This window comes from Peromyscus californicus, unplaced genomic scaffold, assembly GCF_007827085.1.
Source record: "Peromyscus californicus insignis strain IS unplaced genomic scaffold, ASM782708v3 Scaffold_4__1_contigs__length_199733344, whole genome shotgun sequence".
Classification (NCBI taxonomy): domain Eukaryota; kingdom Metazoa; phylum Chordata; class Mammalia; order Rodentia; family Cricetidae; genus Peromyscus; species Peromyscus californicus.
The window spans coordinates 160,724,919-160,752,253 of record NW_026294562.1 but is presented as its reverse complement, the minus strand read 5'-3'; the positions used below and the strand labels follow the sequence as shown (position 1 = coordinate 160,752,253).

The 27,335-nt window shown below is 53.5% G+C and overlaps 2 protein-coding genes across 14 annotated transcripts; both read right to left on the bottom strand.

Moving 5' to 3' along the window:
• Positions 1-732: 732 nt before the first annotated feature.
• On the bottom strand, positions 733-13,839 carry Arhgap33 (Rho GTPase activating protein 33). 8 transcript variants are annotated; one of them, XM_052761751.1, is made up of 22 exons: positions 13,708-13,839; positions 12,877-12,959; positions 11,712-11,809; positions 11,544-11,628; positions 11,129-11,209; positions 10,885-11,022; positions 10,333-10,452; positions 9,415-9,537; positions 9,254-9,331; positions 9,105-9,171; positions 8,975-9,034; positions 8,733-8,885; positions 8,558-8,660; positions 7,121-7,265; positions 6,959-7,041; positions 6,767-6,874; positions 5,458-5,603; positions 4,673-4,826; positions 4,444-4,589; positions 4,293-4,367; positions 2,459-3,124; positions 733-2,367 (listed from the first exon to the last, which is right to left on the bottom strand). In XM_052761751.1, the coding sequence occupies exons 2-22, from the start codon at positions 12,952-12,954 to the stop codon at positions 1,112-1,114; spliced, it is 3,963 nt and encodes a 1,320-aa protein (XP_052617711.1). In that variant the 5' UTR covers positions 12,955-12,959; positions 13,708-13,839; the 3' UTR covers positions 733-1,111. The 8 variants fall into 8 exon arrangements, with proteins under 8 accessions (XP_052617711.1, XP_052617715.1, XP_052617714.1 ...); XM_052761755.1 differs by having other exon boundaries at positions 10,333-10,425; XM_052761754.1 differs by having other exon boundaries at positions 12,877-12,986; positions 13,708-13,836.
• A 3,600-nt stretch (positions 13,840-17,439) lies between these two features.
• On the bottom strand, positions 17,440-27,327 carry Proser3 (proline and serine rich 3). Of its 6 annotated transcripts, none has more exons than XM_052761773.1 (11): positions 27,203-27,327; positions 24,821-24,915; positions 24,336-24,500; positions 22,519-22,646; positions 22,341-22,444; positions 20,989-21,071; positions 20,760-20,911; positions 19,207-19,388; positions 18,113-19,103; positions 17,943-18,024; positions 17,440-17,816 (listed from the first exon to the last, which is right to left on the bottom strand). In XM_052761773.1, the coding sequence occupies exons 2-11, from the start codon at positions 24,877-24,879 to the stop codon at positions 17,675-17,677; spliced, it is 2,088 nt and encodes a 695-aa protein (XP_052617733.1). In that variant the 5' UTR covers positions 24,880-24,915; positions 27,203-27,327; the 3' UTR covers positions 17,440-17,674. The 6 variants fall into 6 exon arrangements, with proteins under 6 accessions (XP_052617733.1, XP_052617736.1, XP_052617737.1 ...); XM_052761776.1 differs by having other exon boundaries at positions 19,207-19,385; XM_052761777.1 differs by having other exon boundaries at positions 22,341-22,441.
• Between the last annotated feature and the right edge of the window lie 8 nt (positions 27,328-27,335).

Here is a 27,335-nt window from a genome sequence, read left to right as displayed (position 1 = left end):
CCACCTCAACAGTACGGCTACCCCAGTCTGCTGCTAGCCTGCAGCCCCCACCTCCACAAGACTGCCAGCTTCCTCTCCTGACCTGACTCCCTGAGCGGCCCTGCTTCCCCCAAGGCCCTGCCCTGCGCACCAGCCCTCAGCCAGCCTCTTGCTGGCGACCCAGAGCTCTGAGGAGCAGTGTGAGGGAAGAGCTGCAGGGGCAGCTGGGGCACGCACGGGCTGCTTGTTCTGGACCCTACCCTGACCAACAAAGAGGCTTCAGTGCCCAGAGAGCTGCTGCCAGGGAAGACCACCTAAAGCCCCCAGGCTCTGGGGCTCCGTGGCAGCTGGTGGCAGCTCACCCTTTCCTCCTGCAGAGACCTGACAGTGAGACTAGTGAGCTGACAGAAAGCACTCTCTTCGACAGCCTACAGGAGTGAGATATACAGGCTGGGGTGGGCGGCCCAGGCCCCTCCCTCAGCCTGAGCTAAGCCCAGGTCTGTCTGCCTTCCTGCTGCCCAGGATGGATCTGTTGGAGGAGATCATGGCAGAGCTGCAGAATAAGTGCCACCTTGAAGACAAACCCAGGCTGAGCCCTACTCTTAGCCCAGACTCGTAGGGTGCCACAGCTCTCCCTGCAGTCATTACCCTACCCCTTCCCAGGACTGACGCCATCCCTCAGTGTCTGCCTCAAAGCAAAGAAAGTGGTAAAGTCCCCCAGCTCGTTCTTCTTCATTCACTGGCTCCAGCAGCCAAATTTCTGCCATTTTTATTCATTAATGTTGTCAGGTGGTTTAGTGGGATGCATGGGGAGAGGTGGACAGGGACTTTTCCCCAGCCCTGTGCAGACAGCAGGACGGGCTGAAGGCTCCTGGAGAGAGGAGGAGGACAGACAGGGTAGCAGCCTTGTTCCTCCCCAATTTGTGCAAGGGCCCCCAGGAGGGGGTGGGGGATGGCCACACCCTGCAACTCAGGGTAGGGATACAATGATTTTGGGTTAGGGAGCCACATCAGAGCAAGTTACAAAGTTAGAAACCTGGAGTAGGGTGGCGAGCTCAAGAAAATACAAAACAAAGGATTGACCAGGGCCAAGATCCAGTGGGGGGGGGGGGTGTCTTTTCCTGACCCTAGCTCAGCAGTAACTTCGGGTCTGTCCTTCTGAATGTAGGGTCCAGCTGGGTGTGGGATACGGAGGAGGGGGACCAGCCCCCTCCCCTCTATGTCCTCCATTTCTGTACAAGGATCCTCGGAGCTCGCCTCCCCTCCCATAGGCTGGTGGAGCTGCCTTGTACAGCAGGAGAGGCTCAGGGGAGCCCCAAGGTCCTGGCACCCGATGGGGGGTACGAGGACCCCATGGGGCCCGCTGCTTCTGGGGGAGGCGGGGGACAGGGGGCCCAGGATCTGAACGGCTTCGGGGGTGGGCAGGAGGAGAGGAGGAGGAGGAAGAGGCGGGTGAGGGGCCCCTGGGTCCTAGGGCTAGGTTGACATAGAGGGGCTCAGGCCGGGTAGGGCGCCGGGCAATGTGCTGAGAAACTGAGTGGCTGAGGTGGTCAGGTGGAAAGCAGGAGGCGGGCGGTGGGTAGCTAAGCAGGAAGTCGGGGGACCTGTGGAGTGGTGGTGACTGGCCAAGCATGCCATAAGAGGCATTGAGCCTGTCGGGGGGCATGGAGCGAAATGGACTCCAGGGCCGGCTGGGGCCAGAGTAGGAGGTCCCCTCCCCTGCCCCAATCTCATAGTATAGATTCTCTCCCCTGTCAAGTGCTGAGGGGGTACCCAGAGAGTTCCTCCAGACTGGGGCCGGGGAGCTAGGTGGGAAGGATGGGGGACCCAGGGAGTACAAGCCTTGTTTGGGGACCCCAAGGAAAGGTGGCAGACACTCCCGGGGGGTTGAGAAGAAACTGGGGTTAGAACCCTGCAAAGGGACAGAGCATGGGGACTGGGCTGCCATCTCTGGAGCATCCCTGTAAGCCCCACTTGCCCTGAGCTGGGCACTGACCTGGGAAGGGCCTCTGGGACCCCTCCTTGAGGTTCCCAAGGGCCACTGGCTTCTTACCAGGCTCCCATCACTTTGTTGCCTTGGGAGGTAAGGTGGGGGACCTGGAGCCCAGGCACCTGGATGGGCTAAGGAGGGAGGGTGTGGCCCACTCCCTGAAGTCCCGACAGGCTCCCCGCCCACCTCTAGGGATAGTGAGCGGCGGAAAGGGGAATGGGGAGCAGGTGGGGTGCCCCCCTGCTCTTGCTGGCTCTGTTGCTCTGCCACCTGCTGAGCCCTCTCAGCCAAAGCCAGAGCCATGAGGCGTGCTGGGTTCTTGGGGGGTGGGGGTGGAGCCCCACCAGGGCGCAGCAGAGACAAGGGTGGGGGCAATAATGGTGAATCCATGCCAGGACCTACAATACAGAAAGGAATAGGAAGGAGGTCAGCTGGGTCCTGGGACAGCTTGGGGACTAGTGTGAGTGAGGTCTACTGAACAAGACTCACTGCACTGGCCTGGAGCTCCCCGGGGACCAGCTGGTGCTAGCTTGCTGCTGATTTCCTGCTGGCAGGTGTCACTTAGCTGGGCCTCAGCTCCACGCAGTAGCAGGGGGATGAGATGGGGGCGCAGGCCTGGGCTAGGGCTCAGAGCGGGTGTTGGGGTGACTGGGGCAGGTGTTCCTCCAGCCCCCAGCAGTTCCAGGACAGCAGGTGGCACTGATACAGCCAGCGGCTCTGAGATGTCCAGGGCAGTGGGCAAAGCAGAGTTGGTGGGCCCGTGGGGTGACAGGGCCTGTGGGGTTGCCCGAGGTGGGAAGGCAGAGGCAGAGGCTGGAGGTGCTGGGCTGGCGGGAGGTGCAGGGTCCCCTGGGGTAGGGCTGCTGCAGCGAAAGGTAAGGGGATCAAAGTCGAGTCCCCGAAGTCCTTCCAGACAGCGGGGTGGACTGAAATCCAGCTCATCACCATCATCTAGCCAGGCTGACGTGCGGTGTGAGGGGGACCCAGACAGTGGCCCCAGACCAGCTGCTGAGGACTCTGAGGAGGAGGAAGAGGAAGAGGAAGAGGAGGAGGAAGAGGAGGACAGGCTCTCACAGGAGCCAGCAGGTGCTGGGCCTACAGGAAAAGCATCACTGCTGGAGTGGGGTCGTCGCAGCCGGTGCAGCCTCTGGAGGCCTGTTGGGAGGGGGTGTCACAGTTAGAGGTGAGAATCTTACAGACAGATACATCTGTGAGGACAGGATACAACTTGGCAGGAGGACACCCAGCCTGACTCAGAAAGAGCTGTTCAGACCATGAGTGGTAGGACAAGGTTCTGAACTGGTCAGACCCTGAGCAAGAGTGGGTCTGGAGACTGCATAACCTATGAAGCATGAGAAGGGCAGGCTAGCCCACACTCTACAGGGTGCCTTGGAAAAGCACTGGCTCTTCTGTTCCCGTCAAGCTGTGTGCTGACCCTACCCAACAGCAGCTTCACTCTTGGCCATCTGCCAGAGCCATCTCCCACACTGTGAGTGTGATGGGGATTGCTGACAAGAACCGCCAAAGCCACCAGGTAGAGGAATGGTGAGCGTGTGCTCGCATGTGCACGAGCGCACGCACGCGCGCGCACGCGCACACACACACACGACAGAAAAAGAAAGCAATGGGAGGAGCGAAGTTGCACTGGCCAACTGTGTCTGTGTGTTCTGAAAATCAAGCTGCACATGCAGCATGCTTCCCACTTCCCACGTTGCCCACAAATGCTTCAAAGCAGCTGGGATTGAGCAACGAGGTATTTACATATATATGCACCTGTATGGGGGTGAACCTCCAAAGTGAGGGATGATGGCTGTCAAGAGGATGCCTCTGGTCAGGGCAGCAGCAGGGAGATACAGGGGCTCTTTTAATTGCATCCAGGGAGTTTTGGGGTGTTTATAATATTATTTAAATATTTTCAAAACGAATGACTGAACAAAAGGCCCTGTATGAACTAGTGAATACAGCGTGTCCTATCAATAGCAATTTATACTAGCGTGTACCTAAAATTCACCTAGCTTCCACCTGAGGCTTCTGTTTTAAAAGTTCAAATCCTTGCTGGATCTGGTGACTCACGTGTAACCTCAGTTCTCAGGCCCAAGGCAGTTAAGAGTTGTGGGGCCAGCCTGGGCTATATAGCAAGTTCAGGCCAGCCAGAGCAACACAGCAAGACCCCACCTCAAAACAGTAACAAAACCCCCCAAAACAAAACAAACAAAACTCAAGGCCCTCTCCCCAATCTGAAGTACAACATTTAAGGGTGAAACCAGGGCCTCAGTTCCTCCTCTCTCAACCTGGGCACGTGTAGGGCCCACCCTGTGCTCACCAGCCCCGCTGGCCTGTGATGACAGAGACTCCTCACTTTTGGCAGATCTCAGTGTGACAGTGTCCGGTCTGCTGCCTGTAGGGAGAAGGGAAGTCACCTCTCTCTCCAGCACTATAGCCACTCCCACCACCCACAGGCCTCAGCCTCTGACCTGAAGGCTGGGGTGGGGCCCGGCTGCCACCCAGCCAGGGCAGGGGCTTCTTCCGGGGTATGCTGGGGCCCCGCCCCAGAGCAAAGAATGTCTTCCAACTGCTACCCCCTGGCTTCCGTTGTTTCTCCCCTCGCTCTCTCTTCCTTCTGGAGTGCGGGTGAGAGAGTAGGCAGTCTGAGAAACCCGAGCCTCCCCGCTAACCCTCCCCTCTCCGGCACCCCACTCATACCTTTCCACTGGGGAGGCTGGGGTCTTGGGAGTTGTGGGCTCAGTAGGCGTTCCAAGACGGCCCTGGGTCCGTGCCTGGGCTTCCTCCAGTGTCAGCAGGCGAGTGGAGGGACTGCTTCCAGCAAGGGACTTGGGTCTGGGAAGGAGGCAGCGACCTGGAGAGGTCGGAAAGGGGACAATTATAAGCTTTGGGCCACTTGAGACGACAGGCAAAGCCAAGCGCCACAGCCCAAGCCCCGGCCCCGCAGCGTGCCCACCCGGGCTGGCAAGGCAGGGGCCGGTGTAGATCAGGCGGGAATGGGGGGCAGCAGGCAGGTAAGGAGGAGGGTGAGGCAGAACGAGCTGATGAGAAGGCAGCTCCCAGCAGCCAGCAAGGGCAGCGGCTCTGGTCAGTTACCTCGGGCCAGAGGGCCCTCCGACGAGCAGAATCCTGACTGGGCTGGGGTCCCGGGCAGGGCAGGGAGTCTGGGCAGGGCCAGGGTGGGGTCAAGTCTGGGGACCTCCCACCTCCTCCCAGGTGGACCCAAGGCCCCAAGCGCCCCCAGGAGCTATAAGGGGTGAAGGAAGAACGGCGTCCTGGCCAAGAAGTGGGGATCCTGGGCGTAGGAGCTGAAATGAGAAGGAGGGGGGCGCGGGGAGGGATGGGCCGGGGTGGGGTCCTCAAGGAGCTGGGGGGGAGGTCTAGTCAGTGGGGTAGGGGTAGGGCCAGGAGCCCACCTGCCCTCCCACTGCAGCCCTGACACTGAGGGGCAGTAGCCAGGACGTCAGAGGATGGGCTGGACATACCTGCAGGGTCCAGGCCAGCAGAAGTGAAGGTATCACTGAACAGGACCTCCACGTGGGTGAGCAGGAACTCCACCACCACTGACTGCACCCGGACCTCACGGAAGGCTGCTGCCCCGCCCAGCCCCACTGACTCCAGCTCCATAGACCTGGAGGCGGGCAAGTTAGGCCACCTACCTTGAGCCTGATTGACAGTGGTCGAGTGCCAATGGCATAGATCACTGTCCCTCCAGCCAATAGTGTTCATGTGATAACAGCTAGAATTGGGCTTTCAGCTCCCCCCAAACGTGCTTCCTCCCTCACCTCCTCTACCTCGGTTAGTCCTGAGTACCCACATTCAGTCTGTCAGCAAACCACGTATTGCACCTGGACCTCCAAAAATCTGCTCAGGTTCTGACACACCCCTTCTGCCCTCATCCTGCTTAGTGTAGTTTGGGAAAGTATTCCCCAAACGTCCACGCAGTAAAGACTTGGTCCCCAAGGTGGGGATTTAGGAGATGGGACTTTTATGTCACTGGAGGCATGCTCTCAAAGACAATCATGGGGTCCTGGCTCTCCCCTAACCCTTCCTGTGTTCTGGCCATGAACTGGCAGTTTTATTCTGCCATGAACTCCCACCATGTTGCCCTGGCACAAGCCCAAAGCAATGGAGTCAGTTGATTGTGGACTGAAACCTCTGAAACTTGTTCCAAAGCAAATCCTTCCTCTTTGTGAGCACTGCTATGGGCATTTTGTTACAGTTACACAAAGCTGACTGACACATTAGCCCAGTCTCCGTTCTCCCCATGTGGATGTCACAGTAGCCCCTTCCTGCTCCAACAGTCTTTGTTCAGAGAGCCTGTGCACCCGAGCCAGGCTCTCACAGCTTAGAGGCCTGCCTTGGCTATCCTTCAACCCACAAGGAAGTCTTCACTATAACTTACAAGTCTGGTCTCCTATCATCTGGCTCTGCTCATTCACTCAACTGCAGCCCAGCAGGTCTCCCTGAGATCCCTCCAGATCACCAGTCCCATCTGGTCTCCTATCATCTGGCTCTGCTCATTCACTCAACTGCAGCCCAGCAGGTCTCCCTGAGATCCCTCCAGATCACCAGTCCCATCTGGTCTCCTATCATCTGGCTCTGCTCATTCACTCAACTGCAGCCCAGCAGTCTCCCCGAGATCCCTCCACATCACCAGTCCCATCTGCCTCAGGTTTGTGCCCTGCCCTTCGGCCTGGTCTGATTCTCCCCAGATGCTCACATGAGTCCCACATAGGTCTTTACTCAAGTGTTATTTTATGAATGGAGTCTACCCCCTTGAGGGAAGCTTACCGTAACAGGTTGGGTGCCCAGACAATGGCCAGGTTGCGGGCATGCATGCTGGTGTTAGCGCTGTGTCTTGCCATGCGGGCCAGGTGCCTCAGTAGGTACTCGAGGGTCCTGGGGGCAGAAGCCGTAGCGGACAACTGCTCACTTCAGTCCCCTGCATCCCTACTGCAGTCCTTCTTGACCCCGCCCATTTACCTGTAGTGCGGTGGAGGCAGCTGCTGGATGACGTCATGCACTCGCACCAAGCGTTCTTCCTCCCCAGGCACTGACATAGCCTCCTGAGATGATGGACAGGCATGATGGTGCTGGGCCACATGCAGCTGGGCCCCCTCTTCCCTGGCCAGTCCCTTTACTCACACTGAACTTCCCATAGAGCTGGTAAGTGAGCAAGGGGTTGGGCAGTTCCCGGAAGTAGAGCTTGCAGAGAGATGACACACTGTGGATATCTTGTAGGAAGGCGGGGCCAGACAGCTCAGGGATCCTCTCGCTATCAAACTCGTGCCTGAGAATCCCCACGTCAAGAAGAGGAAGGTGTGTTTAATCTGACTCATCAGGCCATGTCCCTACCCCTACCCACAAGTCCCACAGATGGATACAATACTCTTCCCTAGGCCCTGTGCAGGGGTCCAGAAGAACCTTAATCTCCCACTGACCCTGAGTGGCAAAGACAAGGGAGCCCCAATGTTAGAAAGGGGGGCATTGAGGCTCAGGTGCATGATGCCTCTGCCTGTAGCTAGCTACCTAATGCTGACTCCAGAGTCCAACTATGCTCCTACCAAAGGCCGCATGCTGTGCCATTCTCAGAGCTTTAACCAGCCCCTGGGAAAGGATGACCCCAGTGCCCCTGCTCACTTCTCTGCTGAGTGTCTGCTGCTCACAAGTAAAGCCCTTCCCCTCTGTGACTCCACTCAACTCTCACCTGTAATCTCTGGTGGCCCCTGTCCTTGCCCTGTTCCTTCCCCCCTTTATGCCTCCTTGGCTCAGACCCTTCTGGTGGTTCCTTAAGTCCAAACTTTCCTAGGCCCTGTACAAGGAGCTGGGGTGCGGCTCACTGACAGAGCACCTGCCTAGAAGCACCCGAAGGGTTGGGTGAATGGAGTGCTTGCTTAGCGTGCACACAGTCACCCCAGCACTGACATGCAGAGGCCCTGCATGTGCTGCCTGGCCGAGTCTCAGTACTGTCTTGGCTCTCTCCCCTGGCACGGGTGCTACCTCCACCACGGGCACTTCTGATGGGCTAGGCCCTGCTCTCTCACCTCTTCCCATGAGGTTGCCTCCTTCTCCCACTACTCAAGACTACAAGTTCTCCATCCTGGTTGTCTTTTGTGGTGGGGGTGGTTTTTCATTTTGTTTTGGTGTTTTGAGAAAGTCTCTCACATAGCTCAGGCTGGCCTAGAACTCCCTATGTAGCCAAGTATGACCCGAATCCCCAACCTCCTGCCTCTCCCTCCCAAGTGCTGTGATTACTGGTACAGCACTATTGTTTGCTCTTTCTCCTAGTTTATTTTGACCCCCATTAGCCCCAATCGACTTTTCTCCATTACACCTGTGTCATTCACTGTGGGATCCCCAGTCCTACAGTCAGTCTTGGCCTGTAGTGGGGTGCAGGGAGCTGACCCTCTGGAGATGCTACTTCTATGCTCGTCTTCCAGCGCTAACCTGGCTGTCACCTCCTCAAGGGAGCCTTAGGTCCCCATTGCACCGTGCCTTCCTAACTCCCAACAAATATGACCCTGGCATGTGTCCCAGGGCTGGGACAGAAGATGCTAATAAGTGCAGGCTGTGGGTGCTCACCGAAGCCTCTGGATGTTGGAGGACACGCCTGAGAGCCGGTAGATTCCATCCACCACACCATGCGCCTCAATAAACTCGGAGCAGCATCGCAACACTTGGGGCACTGGGAGAGAGGAGCAGGGTCAGGGCCAGAGCTGCATCTGAGGCAGGATGGGTGAGAGATGCCAGGCCTCACCATCCTGGCCAGAGTTGCTGAGATGCTCTCCAAGATCACAACCAAATACCCTCTGCCGCAGGATTCCCCGCTGGCGCAGCCGCTGGCGGGAGGGCCGAGAGCGCATGAAGGTGCGGAGGAGCCCTGCTAGCTTCCCACGTGGCCGGGGTACAGCTGTAGGGGCAAAAGCAGACCACTCAGAGTCAGGAGTGCAATTGATTTGGTAAGGCCGGGGCAGAGACCTGATCCCTTGTTTTCATTACCTGATGTCAAAGAAGAGATACCCTGAGGAGCTGGGATGCCACACAGGGGACTGTCAGCATCTGTGGGGTAGATAATAATAGAAAGGATAGGTGGTAGGGGGGGGGGGCGCCCACTCTCCGTGGTACTTACCTGCCTTTAGGCCGGGGCCTGGCCTCTCTGTGAAGAGCTCCACACACTCACTGGGGAAGAAACCAACCTGAGGAAGGACCACAGTCAGCAGCTGGGCCACCCTGGTGGGCAAAGTGCTCTACCGCACATGTCCACCTTACCCAGCTCACCTGGAAGCCCCGTTTGCCCCGCCACCAGCTACGATCCTCTGTAGGTGGCATGTCGATCACTGAGACAATGTCTCCCACCTGGGAATGGGTAGAGGGAGGGGGTTCAGGAATGGCAGGAGAAACAGGGAGCACAGGTAGAGTCCGCTACTGCCAAACCTCACCTCAAAGGACAGCTCATCTGGTGCCTGGGCAGTGTACCGCTTGACCACATGAGCGGCAGCCACGGCAGGGATATTGAGGGAGGCCTCTTCACTGAGGAGCAGGCGCCGGCCATGGTTGTCCAGCTGAGATAGAGACAAAATGTGGCAAGGAGACGTCAGAAGAGGGTAGTTAGTAAAGTCACACAACTTTCCTTCATGTCCAGTGAGGCCACCACCTGTCCCTAAGACGGTCTGTCAGTCAAAACCATTGCCCAAACACCTAGATTCTTACTTCCTCTTTTTTTTTAAAAAAAAAAAAAAAAGGCTGCAGAGATGGCTCAGCAGTTAAGAGCACTGACTGCTCTTCTAGAGGACCCAGGTTCAGTTGCCAGCACCCACATGGCAGCTCACAACTGTCTGAAACTCCAGTTCCAGGGAATCTAATGCCTTCATCCAACCTCTGCAGTCAAAACACTTACCCCATAAAATAAAACCATTTTGAAGCTGACAAAGTAACAGCAACAGCAAGGAAAAAAGCCACTTCTTCTTTCCCACCCGACTTATCCCAGACTCTCCTGTCCGCAAAGCCTCCACAGATACCTGCCCTTTCATCCCTCATAGCAGACGCTACACACTTTATCCAAAATTCATCAAGTCTCTTAAGTTACTGTCAGCCAGAGGTACGTGAATCACAAGCAACACATTTCTAACTGGCATACCTTTAAATCCCCACAGCCACACAACTACACACACACACACACACACACACACCCCTACCTTTCTCTCGCAGGCATGCACCCACACAGACACTAAAATAATACCAATGCCTCCTCCCCTCTGGCTTTCTTCTTTTCTGTGCCCACACACTCCCAGACTGTTCCTTGTGCCTCAGACACCTCTCACTAGATCCTAGCTCCAGGTTCTCCATGTCAAGCCCACCTCCATCCAAGTGAGCACAGGCCCACAGTTGAGGTTACTGTCCACCAGTCCTGACAGGGTCTCCAGGTACTGCAGCAGCAATGGTACCAGCATCTGGGAGCAAATTGCCAAGGAGGGCTCCTGTGAATGGATGAGGATAGAGCCCACTGCCCTCCCACAGGGCCCAAGCTCATCTCTCAGCAAGGCTGAAATCCACCCTGGATGCCTGGGCATGGCTCAGCTGCTAAGTTCTGAAATACTGTCACGCCACACTGAGCTAAGCTCTGGAGTGAAACTGATGTGGCTGGGCTGGCTTATAAACCCTTGGACCTTTCCATAATCCTCAAACCAAAGGGACCCTCTAATATCTTGTTCTATTTCTAAGGCTTCTCCATTCTGATTGGTTGGAACTCAGATCATACGACTGCAGCCTTCCAAGTGCTGAGATTACAGGCTTACACCAGCATGCCCAACTCAAGAGATCTGTACTATTTCCCTTGCCTTGCTGGCTGCACACATAACTGATGAGGATACCTTTGATGGCTCAGGCAGGGACTGAGACAAGTAGGTTACCTGGGCAGCCCTGGCGCCCTCTGGGGGTGGAGGGAGCTCTGGGAGGCAGGAAAATCTCCGGTCAAATATGCACCTGTGGAGATGGGCATCCAGGGAACGGAAATCATCATAGCTCCGGAGAACTGGCCAGGAGCGGCCCTGTAGGGGCAGTCAGGACAGAGGGTACAGACTCCATTACACAGAGCTGAGGACTACAGTGGCTAGTCCCTCAGGCTAGATGAGAGAGAGGCAGGGGCAGCCTCACCTGACAGGTCACCTGTACCCCAAACACCAGCTCATTTTCTCCAGAGAGGTTAGGGCCTTCACGCTCTGGAGACAGCAGGAGCTGCAGAGGGAAGCACAAACCAAAGAGAGGGCTTCAGTTTTGTCCCAGACCTAACCTTTCTTAACTGGTCCCCCTCTTGGACCTCCACAAGGACAAGGCCTGGCGATATCACTGTCTGGGAACAGAGCCCTGGCATGGAGCAGATGCCCAGCAGGAAATTGCTGTGGAAGAATACATAGAAGAGTAAATGATGAATGAAAGAGCAGTGCTCCTAGTCAGCTCAAGCCTCTGTGTCCTGCTGGTGTCTGCTCAAACATGCAGGTGGCCAGGGCTCAGGGATGAGCTTCAGAGCAAAGTGGCTGCTAGCAGTTCACCTGGGCAGAAGTTTCCATACCTGAATGTGGCCAAAGTCGACATTCTCATAGTGGAAATGGGCACAGTCAGCCAGCCGGGGGAAAGGACCTCGAGGAGCTGAGAGCCTGGGAGACAAGCAAAGTATCAGCCACAGCTTTCTCCTGGAGCTCCCTTCTCTCCTAAGATAAGCCCCCTGGCATCCTCTCACCTCTTCCCAGCCTTCCCCTTTGCTCCAGGTCCCCCTGTAGGGGGTACAGGCTGCACTGAGCCTTCCCCCGGGCCATCCAGGCTGTCAGTGCTGCGGGCCTGTAGAGCAGAGAGAAGAATCAGAGGCCCCCAGAGATGGGAGCAGGGACAACGGGAGCATTGTTATCTGCCAGCTTGGGCCTTGAGCCTGGAGGCTCTACACACTGTCTGGCAGCATGGGGTAAAAGGGTAGGTCAACAGGAGATGAGTGCTGGGCTGTAGAGCAGCCTCCTTCTTCGTGTGTGGTCTGGGATGAAGGACTGAGGTGCAGGGACCAAGGGTGAGCAGGCAACAGGAACGAGAGCATGCTGGTCCTGTCTGTGCATGTTTAAGATCCTTCTATCGCAACTACAGGGTACAGTCACTTGCCACTGTCTGGACCTTCATGATCCACATTAGTCTTGTGCTCCCAACCTCTCCCCTCCTGCCAGGATGGTTTTCACAAAGTACAAATGTGACTGTTTTTTCCTACATTCCGCTTCAGTGACTCTCATGCATTCTGGATGAAGTCGGAATTCTTGGGTCTGACAGTCACGCTTCCTTGAGCTGGGTTCTGTTTGCCTCCCCAGCCCTGCCTCTACCCTGCTACCCCCATTCTCAGAGCTCTGAACTTTTCAGAACACGAGTGCCACCTTCTCATTTTCCTTCTCTGCCTTTGCAAAGGCTATTCCTCAGACTGGAACCTAGTTCAGCCACCCTGTCACCAGGTTCTCTCCTCATTTCTCAGGTCTCACCTCATACGTGTGTTCCTCCAGAAAGCCCTCTCTGTCCATTTAGGCTGCTGCACACATTTTTCTCCATCCCCTGGGCTTCCTCCATCCCAGGGTATGCAGCTGTACCTGAGTTTATCCATCTCTCTCTTAGAAGCCTCTGGCAAAGAACTCAACTCGCCCACTGGACTCCGACCTCCCCTGAAGCAGGGCCCCAGACAGAGTTGGGCAGAGTTGGAACTGTATGTAAGATTCCTCTCTGGGTCCCTGATATGCAGTGTCAATCCAGTTGCACAGCATAGACCGGGCAACATCTGATAAATTAACCAGCTGCCAGATGGGGATTCAGGGATTTGCTAGACTGGGCTTTTCCCTCCTCCATGTCCCTGCAACCCCGAGTTCATCCCTGGGTCTCACCCTCAGAGTCTGTCCCCTGCCAGCCCATGAAGCTCCCCAAGGCAGGATGTGATCTGACTGTTTCTGTGCCTGGAGCATGGGGCCTGCACAGAGGAGGTCTCAGTGAATGTCTGTGGAGTGAGGGAATGAATGGATGGCTGAATGGGAGCAGTATGGTGGGAAAGGGAGACATGGAGGAGGGGAGATGAAGACAAGGAGATGGAGAAGCCCCAAGGCTCAAGTGGAACGGAGGCACGATGTTGGCCTCTAGGGTAGGGTAAGGCGGGAGAGGATGAGATAAAGGTTCAGATCGATGTCGGTGGGAGGATTGCGAGCGGGTGGCATGGGGTGAAAATGAAGCAGGAGAAGAAAAGGGTCAGGCAGGGGATGGAGTGGGATGGGGGTGGGGCTCAGGAATGAGAAAGGGGCTGTTGAGAGCCGGAGGTGGTGGTCGGGAGGGTGGCTGAGGATGAGGATGCTGAGGAGGGCGCTGGGATGGGGGCTGGTTTCCAGGAAGCCTCAGCAGACGCCTGCGGGGGGGACGCTCATGGGGCGCGGGTCCTTCCCTGAACCAGCCCCCTCTTTTCTGAAGTCCCGGTCCTCCGCCACTGTCACCCCCTTTACAGGGCCGGGAAAGGGGGGAGGGAGAGGGGCGCCGAGGGGGCGGGGTCGAGGCCCGGGCTGCGACCCAGGACCGGACCGAGGGGGGGACCATGGGGACCGCGACGGAGGGTGAGGGGCGGCGCGCGGGCCGCGGGCTCGGGCGGGGCCGGGGGCGGGGCGCTCAGGGCGGGGCCGCGCGGACAGACGGGCACGCGGACAGACAGACTGATGGCCCCGAGGGCCCCTCACCACCATGGTCGCGGTAGCCTCCTCAGACCCTGGCGGCTTTCGAGCCCTCGTTCGTAATCCTCGCCGCCGCCGCCGCCGCCATGGTGACACAAAGGGGAGGGCGTGAGGCGCGCGCGGGCGGCCGCAGGCCCCGCCCCTAACGGCTGCCGGGGGCTCTGGCGCGCGCCCCATGAGGAGCGGGCCAGCGGGCACGCGGAGGCCCTTCTCATTGGCTCCGATTTTGGCCTGAGCGTTACGCCCCGCCCACAAGGCGGCTGCTTATTGGCTTGGAGTGAGGCTCCACCCCGCCCGGTCCTGCCCTCCAGTCCCGCCCCCCGAAGTTTGACAGCGCCACGCCCACGGCTGCTTGGCATTGGCCGTCAGCGCCCTCCTGAGATACAACCCCGTATTCTTTATGCTCTGCCGCTGCCACTTCTCTCCCTAAGCAGTCCGCCCTTTCCCTAGTCCGCGGTCCGCGGTCGCTCCTCGGACGTGCTCCGTTGGGTTCTCTTACGGTCATCCCTCCAGCAGCCTTTTCGAAGTGTGGGTCCTCCAGTCCCCACCCTGTCGGTCCTGATCCCGACCCCACCCACAAGCTTTTTGATCTAGCACACCCAGCTTGTGTTCCCTCCCTAGGCTCTGCGCGACTGGGCCTCACCCCATCCACCGGACATTTTCCCTTGTTTCCCCCATATTCGCTTATGACGGGTCAGCCTCTCGTCTTAGACTCCTTTTTTTCTGGGAAAAGCTTCCGTATGGAAGGCTAGAACATTCATGCCTCTCAGAGAGCCAGGCGCAGTCTTTTTTTTTTTTTTTTTTTAATACAAACGATAGAGCAGTGCTCAGAACACAGTGCAGCCACGCCCTTTCCGGAAGGATGCTTTCACTGATGAGGACCTGAACAGGGCCCTCCTCTCGGGAGCACGCCCGTCCCTGGTCCATACATTCAAAGACAATGATCATTTAATTAGGGGATACACCACTAATCAAAACAAGAAAAAATACAGCCTTACCCACATGGAAGCTCAAACCTCTTCCGGCAGCCTTCTAGTCCTCCCTTTCAACTTGATCAGGATGTTATTATAAACATCTTTCATTGTTCCTTATGTCTAAACAGCTACTTCTTGATTCAATCAAATGTGTGGTTTGTTCAAAAAGGCTGAAAACACATATTTACCTTGTTTCTGACTTAGAGAACTGACTGTTAGAAATTCACCTCATTTCTCTTCATAAATACATATGTCGAAACAACCCTGATCATATAGTCGCCTTCGTTTTATTTGTGAAAAGTTCCTAAGATATGGCAAGTTGACACCCACATATCCACCAGGTAGATCTTATCATTAACATGTTTACTATATTCCTTTTATCTCCCATCTGCTTATTTATTCACCCATCCAACTCATCTTTGGGTGCACTCAAGATAAATTAGGCTGGGTGTGGTGGCACATGCCTGTAATCCCAGCACTTGGGATGTGAAGGCGGGAGGCTCAGAAGTTCAAAGCCAGGTTGGGCTACATAGTGAGTTGGAGCCTGGGCTATATATGACCCTGTTTCAAAAGACAAACAAACCATTACATCCATACCGTCCTGGGATGTACCTGATTTCATTTTTTAAAAAACAGTATTGGTATCTAAGTATTTCAATAGGATTTTTTTGTTTGTTTGTTTTGGTTTTGGTTTTGGTTTTTCGAGACAGGCTTTCTCTGTGTAGTGTTGGAGCCTGTCCTGGACTAGCTCTGTAGACCAGGCTGGCCTCAAACTCACAGAGATCCGCCTGCCTCTGCCTCCTGAGTGCTGGGATTACAGGCGTGCGCCACCACTACGCAGCTTTTGTTTTGTTTTGAGACAGAGTTTCACTATGTATTCTTGGCCGGCCTGGATTTCCTTATGTACGACAGGTTATTTTTAAACTCACAGAGATCACCTGCCTCTGCTGGGATTAAAGGTGAGTGCAACTATGCCCAGCTAGCATACATCTCCTTAACTAGAACTCAGTATAATTTTCTTTTGAGAAAAACCCCTGTGGTAGTTTGAATGAAAATGGCCTCCATAGGCTCATATGTTTGAATACGTGGTCCCTAGTTAGTAGTACTGTTTGGGAAGGATTAGGTGTGGCCTTGCTGGAGGGGGTGTGTCACTGGAGGGTAGGTTTTGAAGTTTCAAAGGACTCCCATTCACAGTGTCTCTCTGTCTCTGCCTCATGTTTGTGTCTCAAGATGTGAACTCTCACTGCTGCTCCAGTGCCTGCCTGCCCGCTGCCATGCTCCCTGCCATGATGGCCATGGACTCACCCTCTGGAACTGTGAGCCCCAAATCAACACTTTCTTTTATAAGTTGCCTTGGTCTTGGTGTCTTATCACAGCAATAGAAAAGTAAAATAGGGGCTGGAGAGATGGCTCAGCAGTTTGAGAGCACTGCCTGCTTTTCCAGAGGACCTGGGTTCACATGGCAGCTTCACACAGGCATACATGCAGGCAAAACATAAATGCAAAATAAAATAAAAATAAATTATTTAAAAAAGAAGAGAGACCAATACAGAAAAGAGAAAGAAAGAAGAAAAGTAAACAGCCACATACAATGAAATTCACCAATCTCAAGCTGAGCTCAGTGGGGGCACCCTTGTGTGTTTCATGCCCAGTATAACAACTGATTTTTTTTCAACACAAGGTCTCACTATGAGGGTGTCCTCAAAGACAAGATCCTCCTGCCTCAGACTCCTAGGATTACAGGTGTGTACCACCACATCCAGCAATCAGATTTTTATTGCATATTCTCTAAGGCATCTCTAAGTCAGAGATAATAGAAGAAACAGGAAAACAGGTGGGCAGTACCCACTTTTCTAACTGAAGCTGCACCCCTCTGGTTGTGTTCAATATGTTGAAGGGCTCAGTTTCAAGGAGAAGAGAAGGGCTGTCCCCTGGATGGCACGCGTATCCGAGAACGGGCAGATGTGTTTATAGTGATGACAGGCTCTCAGTGGTCCAGGCAGGAGGTAGCCCAGACCAAGGGGAGGGCAGTGGAAAGGAGTTGGATTCTGATAGATTCCAAAGAGAACACAAAGTCGGGACCTGCTGGGTGACTGTGTGTGGGAAGGGAGGAGTCGGGCTTTGGTGCTGAGCAGGGAGAACACAGCTGAAGAAAGGGAAGGGGAACAAACTTTGGGAATAGATCAGGAATTTGAGGACCTGTGGGTGGAGATGGCGACCGGAGAGGGAGGGATGGTAGCAGGAATGGGGCATGTACTGCTGTCTAATACTGCTTCTTCTTATTATTATTATTATCTTTTAAAAAAAGATTTATTTATTATGTACTGTGTTCTGCCCGCATGTATGCCTGCAGGCCAGAAGAGGGCGCCAGATCTCATTACAGATGGTTGTGAGCCACCATGTGGGTGCTGGGAATTGAACTCAGGTCCTCAGGAAGAACAACCAGTGCTGTCAACTTCTAAGTCATCTCTCGAGTCCCAACATTGATGTTTCTTAACACAGATGACAGTGCCTTTTTCTCCACCTGACATATAAAAATCCACTTCTGAGTTACATGAGTCAGCTTCCCCCCCATATTACCTAGAACCATGGGCTCACTTACACACACACACACACACACACACACACACACACACACACACACAAACAAGAAAGGAAATGTTGTTTTGTTGGTCAGGGGAGGCAGGGAAGGGGTTACATTTCCTATTAGCACAATCAGCCTTTCTACAACAATCCATTTCTTAGAGATTAACAGTAAACTGGAAAAATGTTAATTGGAGACAACTTTATTTGTGTGTGTGTGTGTGTGTGTGTGTGTGTGCGCGCGCCCCACAGCTCGTGTATGGAGGTCAAAGGACTTTGAATACGGGTTCTCGCCTTCCACCTTGTTTGAGACCCCGTCTCCGTGGGCCAGCTGGCCGCTCAGCTACCTTTACGTGGACCTTCACACTTGCAAGTGCTTTATCTCCCCAGCCCAGGAAAAACAGAATTTTCACAATTCAAAGTCTCCTGGCATCAAAGAAGGCTCCTTCCCTCCTCAACCGCATTCTTGGGGACCTGGGAGGTGAGCTGGCTGGAGGAGAGGAAGATCCTGGTTCTTCAGTGTGGTTCAAGAGGAGGGATAATTGAGCATCCACTTTCCTGGAAAAAGAGACGAGATGAGAATCTCGGGTTGTGGGTGGGGTTCTGGAAAGGGGCTTGGGAGAGGCAGGCACCCAATAGGGTTGTCACAGGATGACAGAGGTCGTCCTGGAGGAGAGGGGTCACCTTTTCTGCTGCCGGAGCTCTTCCCTCTGAGCTCTAAGCACCTGCAGCACAGGGTCTTCCTGAAACTCGCTGCCATCGGAATCTGAAGAGTAAAAGGCTGAGCTCCAGGGGGCGGACACAGGGTTTGGGACCACCGTCAAGATACCCAAGGGCCCGGGCATCCTCCTCACCTTCCGCAGCCTGCAGAAGTCGGGCGGCCTGGGAGAGCAAGTCCTCGGAGGGGGCGTGGCCTGAGGCCGGCGGGGCGGTGGTCCAAGCATCACCAGCTCCCGCCTTGGGAGCAGACGTCTTGAATTCAGGCGATTGGACCTCTGACAGTGTGGATGCCTTTGGGGTTATAGCCGGCCGTGGATCCCTAGCTTCAGCTGAGAGGGTGACTTGACTTTTCCGAAGCACCGACCCGCCCGGAGAGGACGCGGCCGTGGCTTTGCGGGACTCTGTCTGGGACCCACGCTGAGACTTGGATGGAGGGGGTGGACCCTCGGCTTGAGTGGGTGTGCCCTTAACTTTCCGGGATTCTGCCTCACGTGGAGGCGGGCTCTCAAGATGAGGGGCCGTGTCTTCCAAGTTGTCAGGGAACAGCCGAGCTGTCACTACCTGGCCCAGGGCGCCCCTGAGCTGCGAACTGGGACTCTCAAAAGCTGCGGTGTCTGGACCAGTTGTCTCCCGGCGCGATGAAGCGCTGGCCCTCCGAGGTTTGGGACTCAGCTTCTTGGGCTGGGCAGAACTACTCATCTCGAGGGTAGTTGGCTCCTGAGGGGTGTCAGCTAGTGGGAGGGTAGAAGCTGGGGAAGTAGGGGTGGAAGCCCAGGGAGGTAGAGTAGAGGCTGGGGGCACTGGGATGGAGACCTGGGGAGTAGGGGTGGGAGCTGGGGCAGCTGGAGTGGTGGTAGGGGGTGCTGGGAAGGAGGCCACGGGAGCAACAGTAGAGGCAAGCAGTGTGGTAGGAACCATACCGAGGGATACCCAGGGATTGGCTTGGGGGGCCCAGAGGAACCCCTGAGGGCTGGGGGCCCAGATGTGTGGAGAGGGCGCTGGAAGAGGAGGCCTCTCCACATAGAAGGCCTGTGGAGGAGGGGGCTGGGCCACACTGCCCCATGGTGGAACACAGTTAGGCTGGGTCCCCAGGGAACCAAGGTTCACTGCAGGGACAGGAGGAGTCTGTAGATAGAAAGAGGTATCTGAGACAGGAAGGAAGGGGTGGAAGATCCTCTGTCACCTTCAGATATCCCTTATCACTGTCAGGCTCTCTCCTCCAACTCACCTGAGTGGTGAGGGCTGGGGTCCGAGGCAACACCCAGGCTCCATCACCCTCAGCTCCTCGAGCCTGCTCAAGCTTCCGCCGCTGCCGCCATTGGTATAAAATGTCTTCCTCGGGCTGAAGGGTTGCCTGGGAGGAGGCTGGTCGGGGAGCAGGGATGCAGGCCTGGGATGGCACTGGGGCTGCTGGGGGAGGGGGGTGGAGAGGAAAGGGCTGAGGGAGCAGAGGGTGACATCTGAAGGCCACTCTTCCACTGTGCCACAGACTTGTTCAGACAGGCTGCCCAGACACCACCCAACTCCTTGGTGAAGTGAGAAGCAGGGCAGGGCAGAGTAAGATGGTTGGGATTCTTTTTCTCTTACAGTTTTGCTTTGTGGCCTGGGCTGAGTTCAAATTGGCAATCCTCCTGCCTCAGCCTGGGCTTATAGGCAAGTGTCACCAAACTCAGTTTGTGATTCTATTTGTATTTTTCCTTACTTGTTTTTATTTCTTCTGTGAGTCCTTTGAACTTGGTCACTTCCCTCCCCGCTGCTCCAAGGGCTCGGAGTAACTGTAGGACCCATTATCATCCCAGAAGTCAATGTAATCTCCATGCTCAGAGGTCTCCTGACAGACAGATGCCTCACCAGGCCTCATGGCCCAAGGGACCGACCCTCGCCAACGTCTCCCACCCGGCTCTATCTCTGGCTCTTGGTCTTGTCTCACTGCATCCCAGTCTCTGCCTCCCAAGTGCTGAGACTGAAGGCGTGCCCGCTGAAAAATCTGTTTCCCTATAGCCTGCGAGACAGTCTCACATAGCCAATGCTGGCTAAGCTGCATTGATGTATGCAGTTTAGATGTGGGTTTGGAACAACACACCAGACCTGAACACATTAAGATTTAGCTAAGCCATGTGGAATTGCCAAATATTCAACTATTTTTTTTGCTTATAAAAAAGTCCCATATGGTTCACTATGGTTTCTCTGTATAACAGCCCTGGCTGTCTGGAACTCACTCTGTAGACCAGGCTGGCCTGGAACTCACGGAGATCCACCTGTCCCTGCCTCCTGAGTGCTGGGATTAAAGGCCTGTGCCACCACCGCCTGGCTGGTTCATTAACAATACAAAAAAGCATGATGGGCACAGCAGTGCACTCCTGTAACCCCACTACGAGGGAGACTGAGGCAGGAGCGCCAAGAATTCAAGGCCAGCATGAACTACACGAGCTCCAAGCCAGCTGAGGTAGCATAGCAAGACCCTGGTTCACAGAAACAAAGCTAAAACCAATCAAGAATGACTATTTCCTCTGATCTGTGCTACGCCTCTGATTTTGGAGCTTACTGTCATAACAGCAGGGAGTATGGCAGGCCTGCCACACCCTGACAGCTACTGCCGACAGGCCTGTATGAAGTGACTCCATGTATTCACGAACTCATTTCATCCCCATGATACCTGTGAGTGGGGGGTCCAACTATATTATTCCTGGATCCCGGTTAAACAAGGCCCAGGGAGGCCAAAGTCACACAGCTAGTAAGTGGACACGATGGGAGTTGAACCTGGCTACCATCAATCCTTACCTCCCGACACAGATTCTTTGGGACTAGAACTCTTGTTGGAATCCGGATTGAAGGTCACAGGACAGGGAGAGAGGCCATCGGAGCTGACAGGGAAGGAGGAACTGCTGGCATCACCGGGACTGAGGGAGGAGGAGGAGGAGAGGGAGGCCTTGCTGCAGGGAGAAGGCACCAGTGAGGAGAGCATGGCCCAGGCACAATTGGTGAGGGAGACTGTGGGGAGAAGCATCACCTGCGTTTCAGCAGCCTGGCCGCTCTGCTTTGTAGGCTCAGTGTCTCCAAGTCCAGCAAAGATGAATTCCATGTCTTCAGGTTCTGCACAGTGAGAGGGGCCAAGCTAGTCCCTATGCCAAAGGCTGCCGGGAGAGGGACTCTCCAGAAGGCCCGGGACCTATGTTCCACCTGCTGCTTTCTCGTGGCAGGGACGCTTACAATTTGCTTCTCTACCTCAGGAAGAGAGGATCACTTCCTTCTTTTGCTTTTGGGGTTTCTGAGACATGATCTTACTTTGTAACCCAGGCTGGCCTTGAACTCTTGATCCTACTACCTCAGCCATGCCAGTATTGATGGCTTAGAGGGGAAAGTGCTTTCTGTACAGGCCGTAGACCTGAGTTTGATCCCTAGAACCTACACAGAAATGAAAGAAGAGAATCAACTCCTGAGAGTTGTCCTACACAGAGAGAGAGAGAGAGAGAGAGAGAGAGAGAGACTCATACACAGACATACAGACACACACTACATTTAAAATTTTAAATTTAAAAAGGGGACAGGCTGGGCAGCAGTGGCGCATGTCTTTAATCCCAGCACTCAGGAGGCAGAGCCAGGCGGATCTCTGTGAGTTCAAGGCCAGCCTGGTCTACAGAGCGAGATCCAGGACAGTCTCCAAAACTACACAGAGAAACCCTGTCTCAAAAAAACAAAATAAATAAATAAATAAATAAATAAATAAATAAATAAATAAATAAACTGAATAAAAGACAGAGATAACTGACTGCTCTTCCAGAGGATCAACTCCCACACACACACACCTCCACCACACACCTCCACCACACACCTCCACCACACACCTCCACCACACACTTCTGCCACGCTGGACTGAACTGCTGAAACTGAGCCAACACCTATCCTCCCCGGCCTCTGTCAAGTGTTTTGGTCACAGCAACATGAACATAGTGAATATGCATGCACATCTACCTATAGAGTTCAAAACTGCATTTAACTAGCAAATCCTTTTGTTAAACTTTATTATTTTTTTGAGATAGGATATCATCTAGCCCAGGGCAGCCTCAAACTCCTCTTACAGCTGAGGGTGACCTTGAACTTCTGACCCTCCTGCCTTCATCTCCTAGGTGCTGGGATCCCCGCTGTGTGCCACCAGGCCTGCTTCTATGTGGTGCTGGACTTTCTGGCTGCTAGGCAAGCACTTTCCCAAATGAGCCACACCTCCACGCCCACACTTCACCTCCACGCCCACACACCCTTTTTTCTTTATGATTCCTTAAGTTGGTCATTGTCTCTAACCCTGTCCCAGGGCTGGTGCTGTCAACTCAGGCACACCAGAGAGGGAGACGGTAGCAGTGTCACCTGCTTTACTTTCTGAAGAGGAGCTGAGGCCAGAGACGCACTGCGCATCCCCGCGGGAGATGGACCTGTCATAGCGGATCTTCCTTCAGGTTCACTGGCTCCTGCTGGGAAAGCTCAGCTGAATCACAGGGACCAGGAAGAGTGGCGCTGGGTACTGAGCAGGAGAGGTTTTAGGTACCTGCTGCAAGGTAACTGCTCAAGTCTGATGACTTGGGCTTTAGCCACCAAAAGTCATCTGGGGTGGGGCCTGCAGGCTGGCGTTCCTCTCGGCTTGTGGGCTGAGCTTGGCGGAACCTGTTTATGTACCTGTGAGCATCAGGGGATGAGAAGCAGAGGGAGTAAGGAAGCCACATAGTAGTAACAGTAATTACCACAACAGCAGAAGCCACATCAGGCACCATGGAAAGTTGTGCTCAGTGGCCCAGATAAAAATAACTCCTTTGCCAGCTGTGGTGGCACCGGCCTTTAATCCCAGCACTAGGGGATGAGGGTGGGATAGGGAGAGGCAGTCAGATCTCTGAGTTCGAGGCCAGCCTGGTCGACAGAGTGAGTTCAGGAGAGCCAGGACTACACAGAGAAACCTTGTCTTGAAAAACCAAAAATAAATAAATAAATAAATAAATAAATAAATAACTACTTTCTTCAAATCTACCAAAAGCAAGTACTTGGCCTTAAATATCCATTTCTCTTTCTTATATAGTAATGTAATTTTAATTTTTTTACATTTTATTTCTGTGTACACACACACACACACATGCAGACAGGCATGGGTGCACACTTGAGCAGGCATGCTACAGTACACATGTGGAAGTGGGTCCCAGGGATCGACCTCAGGCTGTCAGGCTTGGTGGCAAGCCCCTTTATCCACTGAGTCATATAGCCAGCCCAATTTTAATTTTCTGTTTTAATTTTTTTTTTTTTTTCTGAGACAGGGTTTCTCTGTATAACAGCCCTGGCTGTCCTAGAACTTGCTCTGTAGACCAGGCTGGCCACAAATGCAGAAATCCACCTGCCTCTACCTCCCAAGTGCTGGGATTAAAGGCGTGCGCCACCACTGTCTGGCTGTATGTGTGCTTTTTCACACTTGATGTGTATAGGGGTAGCACACACATCACAGAAGACAACTCTGTGTAGCCAGTTGCAGGCTCTTGTAGCAAGTGCTTTTACCCACTGAACCATCCTGTTGGCCCCTTGTTTTCTGTGTGTTTCTTTCTTTGCTTTTACACAAGGTATCATTTAGCTTAGGCTGGTTTTGAACTCACTATGTAGCTGAGAGTGACCTTGAACTTCTGATCCTTCTGCCTCTGCCTTCGAAATGCTGAGACTATAGGCACACATCACTCTGCCTGATTTAATGTGGATTTAGGGATCAAACCAAGGGCACTGTGCACGCTAGACAGGCACTCTAACATCGCCAGCCAGATTGGTTCGTGACCAACAAAGAATAAGGGAGCATGATTCTGGAAAAGTAATGCTAGTGAGAACCATTTCTGGCCTATGAAGGAAAGGACACCAATAAGACAGGCAGAACCTGTGTTCCTAACACCTTAATAGGGGTTGCAATGTCAGCCCTGGTTGCTTCTGTCTGGACCACTAACTAAGGGAGAAATAAATGTTACCATGGTTAAGCCATAATTAATCTAGGACCTTTGTGATGGACTCTGAACCTCCATCTTTCAGATCCAAGTACTCACTCTATGATGGGTGTTCTTATAGATCATTATACAGAGGGACTGCGGATTCAAGACAGGCTCAGTGCATGATTAATATTCCCAACTCAAGGAAGTTGAGACCAAAGCAATACAGACAAGAAGTTAACAGAGGCAAGATCTGAACCCAGGCAGTGTAGCTCCAGACCCCTCAGTACTACACATGAAGTGCCTGGTCCTAAAGAGTACTGCAGAAACGGCTCTGTCTCTAATAGTTATTATGGGATGCCTTCTTCCTCCCTTTAACCCCTTGTCTCCCTTTCCCCCCAGGGATTCTGGTACTTACTTGGCTACCACCGAGTCCCCGCTGTCAATTACGGTGAGTGGTGGAGAGGTACTTGATCCCTCAGTGCTGAGTGGGGAAGGGGTCCCGGAACTGGATGGCCAGGATGCCTCCGACAGCTCAGGGGAATCGGTTGCTGTGGCCTTGGGAGCTTGTGGCCTTTGAGACCTGAATGGACCCGGGATTTAAATTGGGAGAAAACACAAGAAGAAAAAGTCAGACCAGAGGGTGACCCCTGTGGGCAATGAACATACATACAGGCAGTCCAAAAGAGAAGCCATCCCACACTGTTACCAGTAGAAGGTAAGGGGTTCTGTGGTCGGGGACGCAGCTGGTAGAGAGCTGGAAATGGGATGGCCACCAGCAGTGGGGTAGGGGGTTTCTCTTACCCTCTCATCCCCATTCTCATCACATGACTTCCTGCCTTCTAGTGGTCACTTCCTGCTATAAGTCTAAGGCACAGAACTTTACCTAAAGCGTGTCCTCACCTTGGGGCTCCAGTTTTGGCTTCTTGATGGCCAACAGGGTTGTCCACCCTGGGGAACATTTCCAAAGGGTGTCTTGGATAGTGAAAACTGACAGGCTACGAAAGAAGCACAGCATGTTAAGAGGACAGAAGCTGACAATCCCCACGGATTGCTGGAGGAGATGGACTACATTGCCACAAATCATCACTCTGTAGTCAAGGCAATGTGAGTAGAGGCATGATTCCCATGACCTCTTGAAAGAGACTGAGGAGAGCCCAGAAACTGGTAATTGGTAGTTCTCCACTCTGGAACAGGCCTAGGAGGAGCTTTTATTATTTATTTATTTTTAAGACAGGGTCTCACTCTGTAGCCATGGTTAGCTTTGCACTTGAAATGATCCTCCTGCCTCAACCTCTTGAGTGCTAGAATTACAGATGCTTTAGGAGAGGACTTTCAAAATCATGGACTCATGCCAGATACATGATGTTCGCCTGCAATCCCAGCACTCAAGTGGCTGGGGCAGGAGGATCCAAAGTTCCAGTCCAGAGCTGGCTCAATGAGTAAAGAACATGTGGACCTGAGTTCAAATCCACAGAAGCCCATGTAAAGTCAGATGTACTAGCACAAGTCTGCAGTCTGAGTACTCCTACACTGAGGTGGGAGGTGGACACCGGAGAGCCCCCCCAAAGCCTGCGGGCCTGGAGTACTCAAAGGGGAAACATCAAAGAGACCCTGTCTCAACAGGGTGAAAGATGGAGCTGGCACCTGCCTAGCAATCACAATGCCAGGGCTCGGTCCTCAGCTGGGGAGGGGAGGGGAGGGGTTTGGGGGTGGCGAGGGGAATAGAAGGATGACAGGCAAGGTGAAAGATGAGGACAGACACCCGAGGTTGTCTGATTTCCACATGGTGCACCCACACTTACACACAGAAACAGATGCACTGACACACAAAGGCTACATAGAGAGATCTTGTCTCAAAACAAGAATAACATGTAATGCCGGGCCGGGCCGGCCTGGCGCGCACGCCTTTAATCCCAGCACTCGGGAGGCAGAGGCAGAAGGATCTCTGTGAGTTCAAGGCCTGCCTGGGTACAGCGTGAGTTCCAGGAAAGGCGCAAAGCTACACAGAGAAACCCTGTCTCAAAAAAACAAAAAACAAAACAAAAAAACACAAAAAAACCTCAAAAACAAACAAAAACCAAACAAACAAAAAAAGAATAACATGTTATAGCTTTATGGTTTCCACTCCAGGCTAACAGAATCAGAGTGTCAGCAAACAGGCTAGACACTGCATCTTCTGCACACCATCCAGGCAATTAAAATAAAGATTTATTTATTTTTGTGCGTATGGCTGTTATGCCTACACGTATCTGTGCACTACGTGTGTGCAGTGCCCCCGAAGGCCAGAAGAGAGTGTCGAATCCCCTGGAATTAGCACATTACAGATGAATGAGAGCAGCCATGTAGGTGCTGGGAATCGAACCTGGGGCCTCTGGAAGATCAGCCTCTGCTCCCAAACTCTGAGCCCTTTCTCCAGCCCCATCCAGGTAAAATACAGTCTGTTGTATTGTTTTGTATTTTTTTAACTGACACATGTTAATTGTACACGTTTATGAGGTACAGTATGATATTTCAATGCATATATACAATGTGTTACGATCAAATCAAGGTAATTAATTCCATCTCTTTAAACATTTTCCATGAAGCTCATTTCATGAGTTCCAATTAAGACCACGACTAAAAAACAAGTAATTCATTAGCCAGGCGTGGTGGAGCATGCCTTTAAGCCCAGACTCTGGGTTCAAGGCTAGACTGGACTACAGAGTGAGTTCCAAGGCAGACAGAGCTACACAGAGAAACCTTGTCTCGAAAAACAAACGAATAAAAAAAGTAATTTAAAAAGACACAAATGGAAAAAGAAGAACGAAAACAACAAAAGAGAAATAGACAAAAATAAAACAACAACAAAGAACCAGACTAAACCGTACACAATACGTTTCCGGTTAAACCTGTTAAGGGGAGGGGTATGTGGAGGCACAACACCCAATGAGGGAAGGGGTATATGGACTACAATCCCCATGATTCACCGGGCCCCTCCTAAGAGAGAGAGTTCAAAGACAACACACATGGATGTCTGGGTAAATTTGGAAACCAACAGACTCAATTCTGAAGTTTCTTTTGGACTCCCGTAGGGCCACCCAAAGAGAACAAAAGACATGCGATCCCAGGGATGGGAAAGTTTACGGCTGGAGCGCCCAAACCTGCGTAGCATCTTGGGAGTTGTAGTTCCACTACGATTGGGCCGGAGACCCCAGGCTCTAGCAAACCCATGTTGCTTTCCTCGGGCTTTCTGTGATCTCTGAGAGAGGGACCAACTTCACCTGCACTCCGTCCCGCATTTACCTCAGCGTTAGTGCCAGCTGAACTCCTTCGCGGGACAGCCCGACGCCTATCCTCCTCGCTTAGTAACGCTGTCAGCTCCGCCCTCTTTTGGGCGGGGACCTCCAAGGTGACCAATGATAAACTAGAAAATAAA

What these genes read in the sequence shown, in the direction of transcription:
- Arhgap33 (XM_052761751.1), bottom strand. Translation starts at nt 12,954, where the DNA reads ATGCTCCAGGCACAGAAACAGTCAGATCACATCCTGCCTTGGGGAGCT. An exon ending in TCGACTTTGGCCACATTCAG is followed by an intron (nt 11,210 to 11,543) that starts GTATGGAAACTT and finishes TTCCCTCTGCAG; the next exon opens with CTCCTGCTGTCTCCAGAGCG. An exon ending in CTGCCTCCACCGCACTACAG is followed by an intron (nt 6,875 to 6,958) that starts GTAAATGGGCGG and finishes TTCTGCCCCCAG; the next exon opens with GACCCTCGAGTACCTACTGA.
- Proser3 (XM_052761773.1), bottom strand. Translation starts at nt 24,879, where the DNA reads ATGTTCCCCAGGGTGGACAACCCTGTTGGCCATCAAGAAGCCAAAACT. An exon ending in GAGCAGTTACCTTGCAGCAG is followed by an intron (nt 22,445 to 22,518) that starts GTACCTAAAACC and finishes GAGCTTTCCCAG; the next exon opens with CAGGAGCCAGTGAACCTGAA. An exon ending in CCCCAGCCCTCACCACTCAG is followed by an intron (nt 19,104 to 19,206) that starts GTGAGTTGGAGG and finishes TTCTATCTACAG; the next exon opens with ACTCCTCCTGTCCCTGCAGT.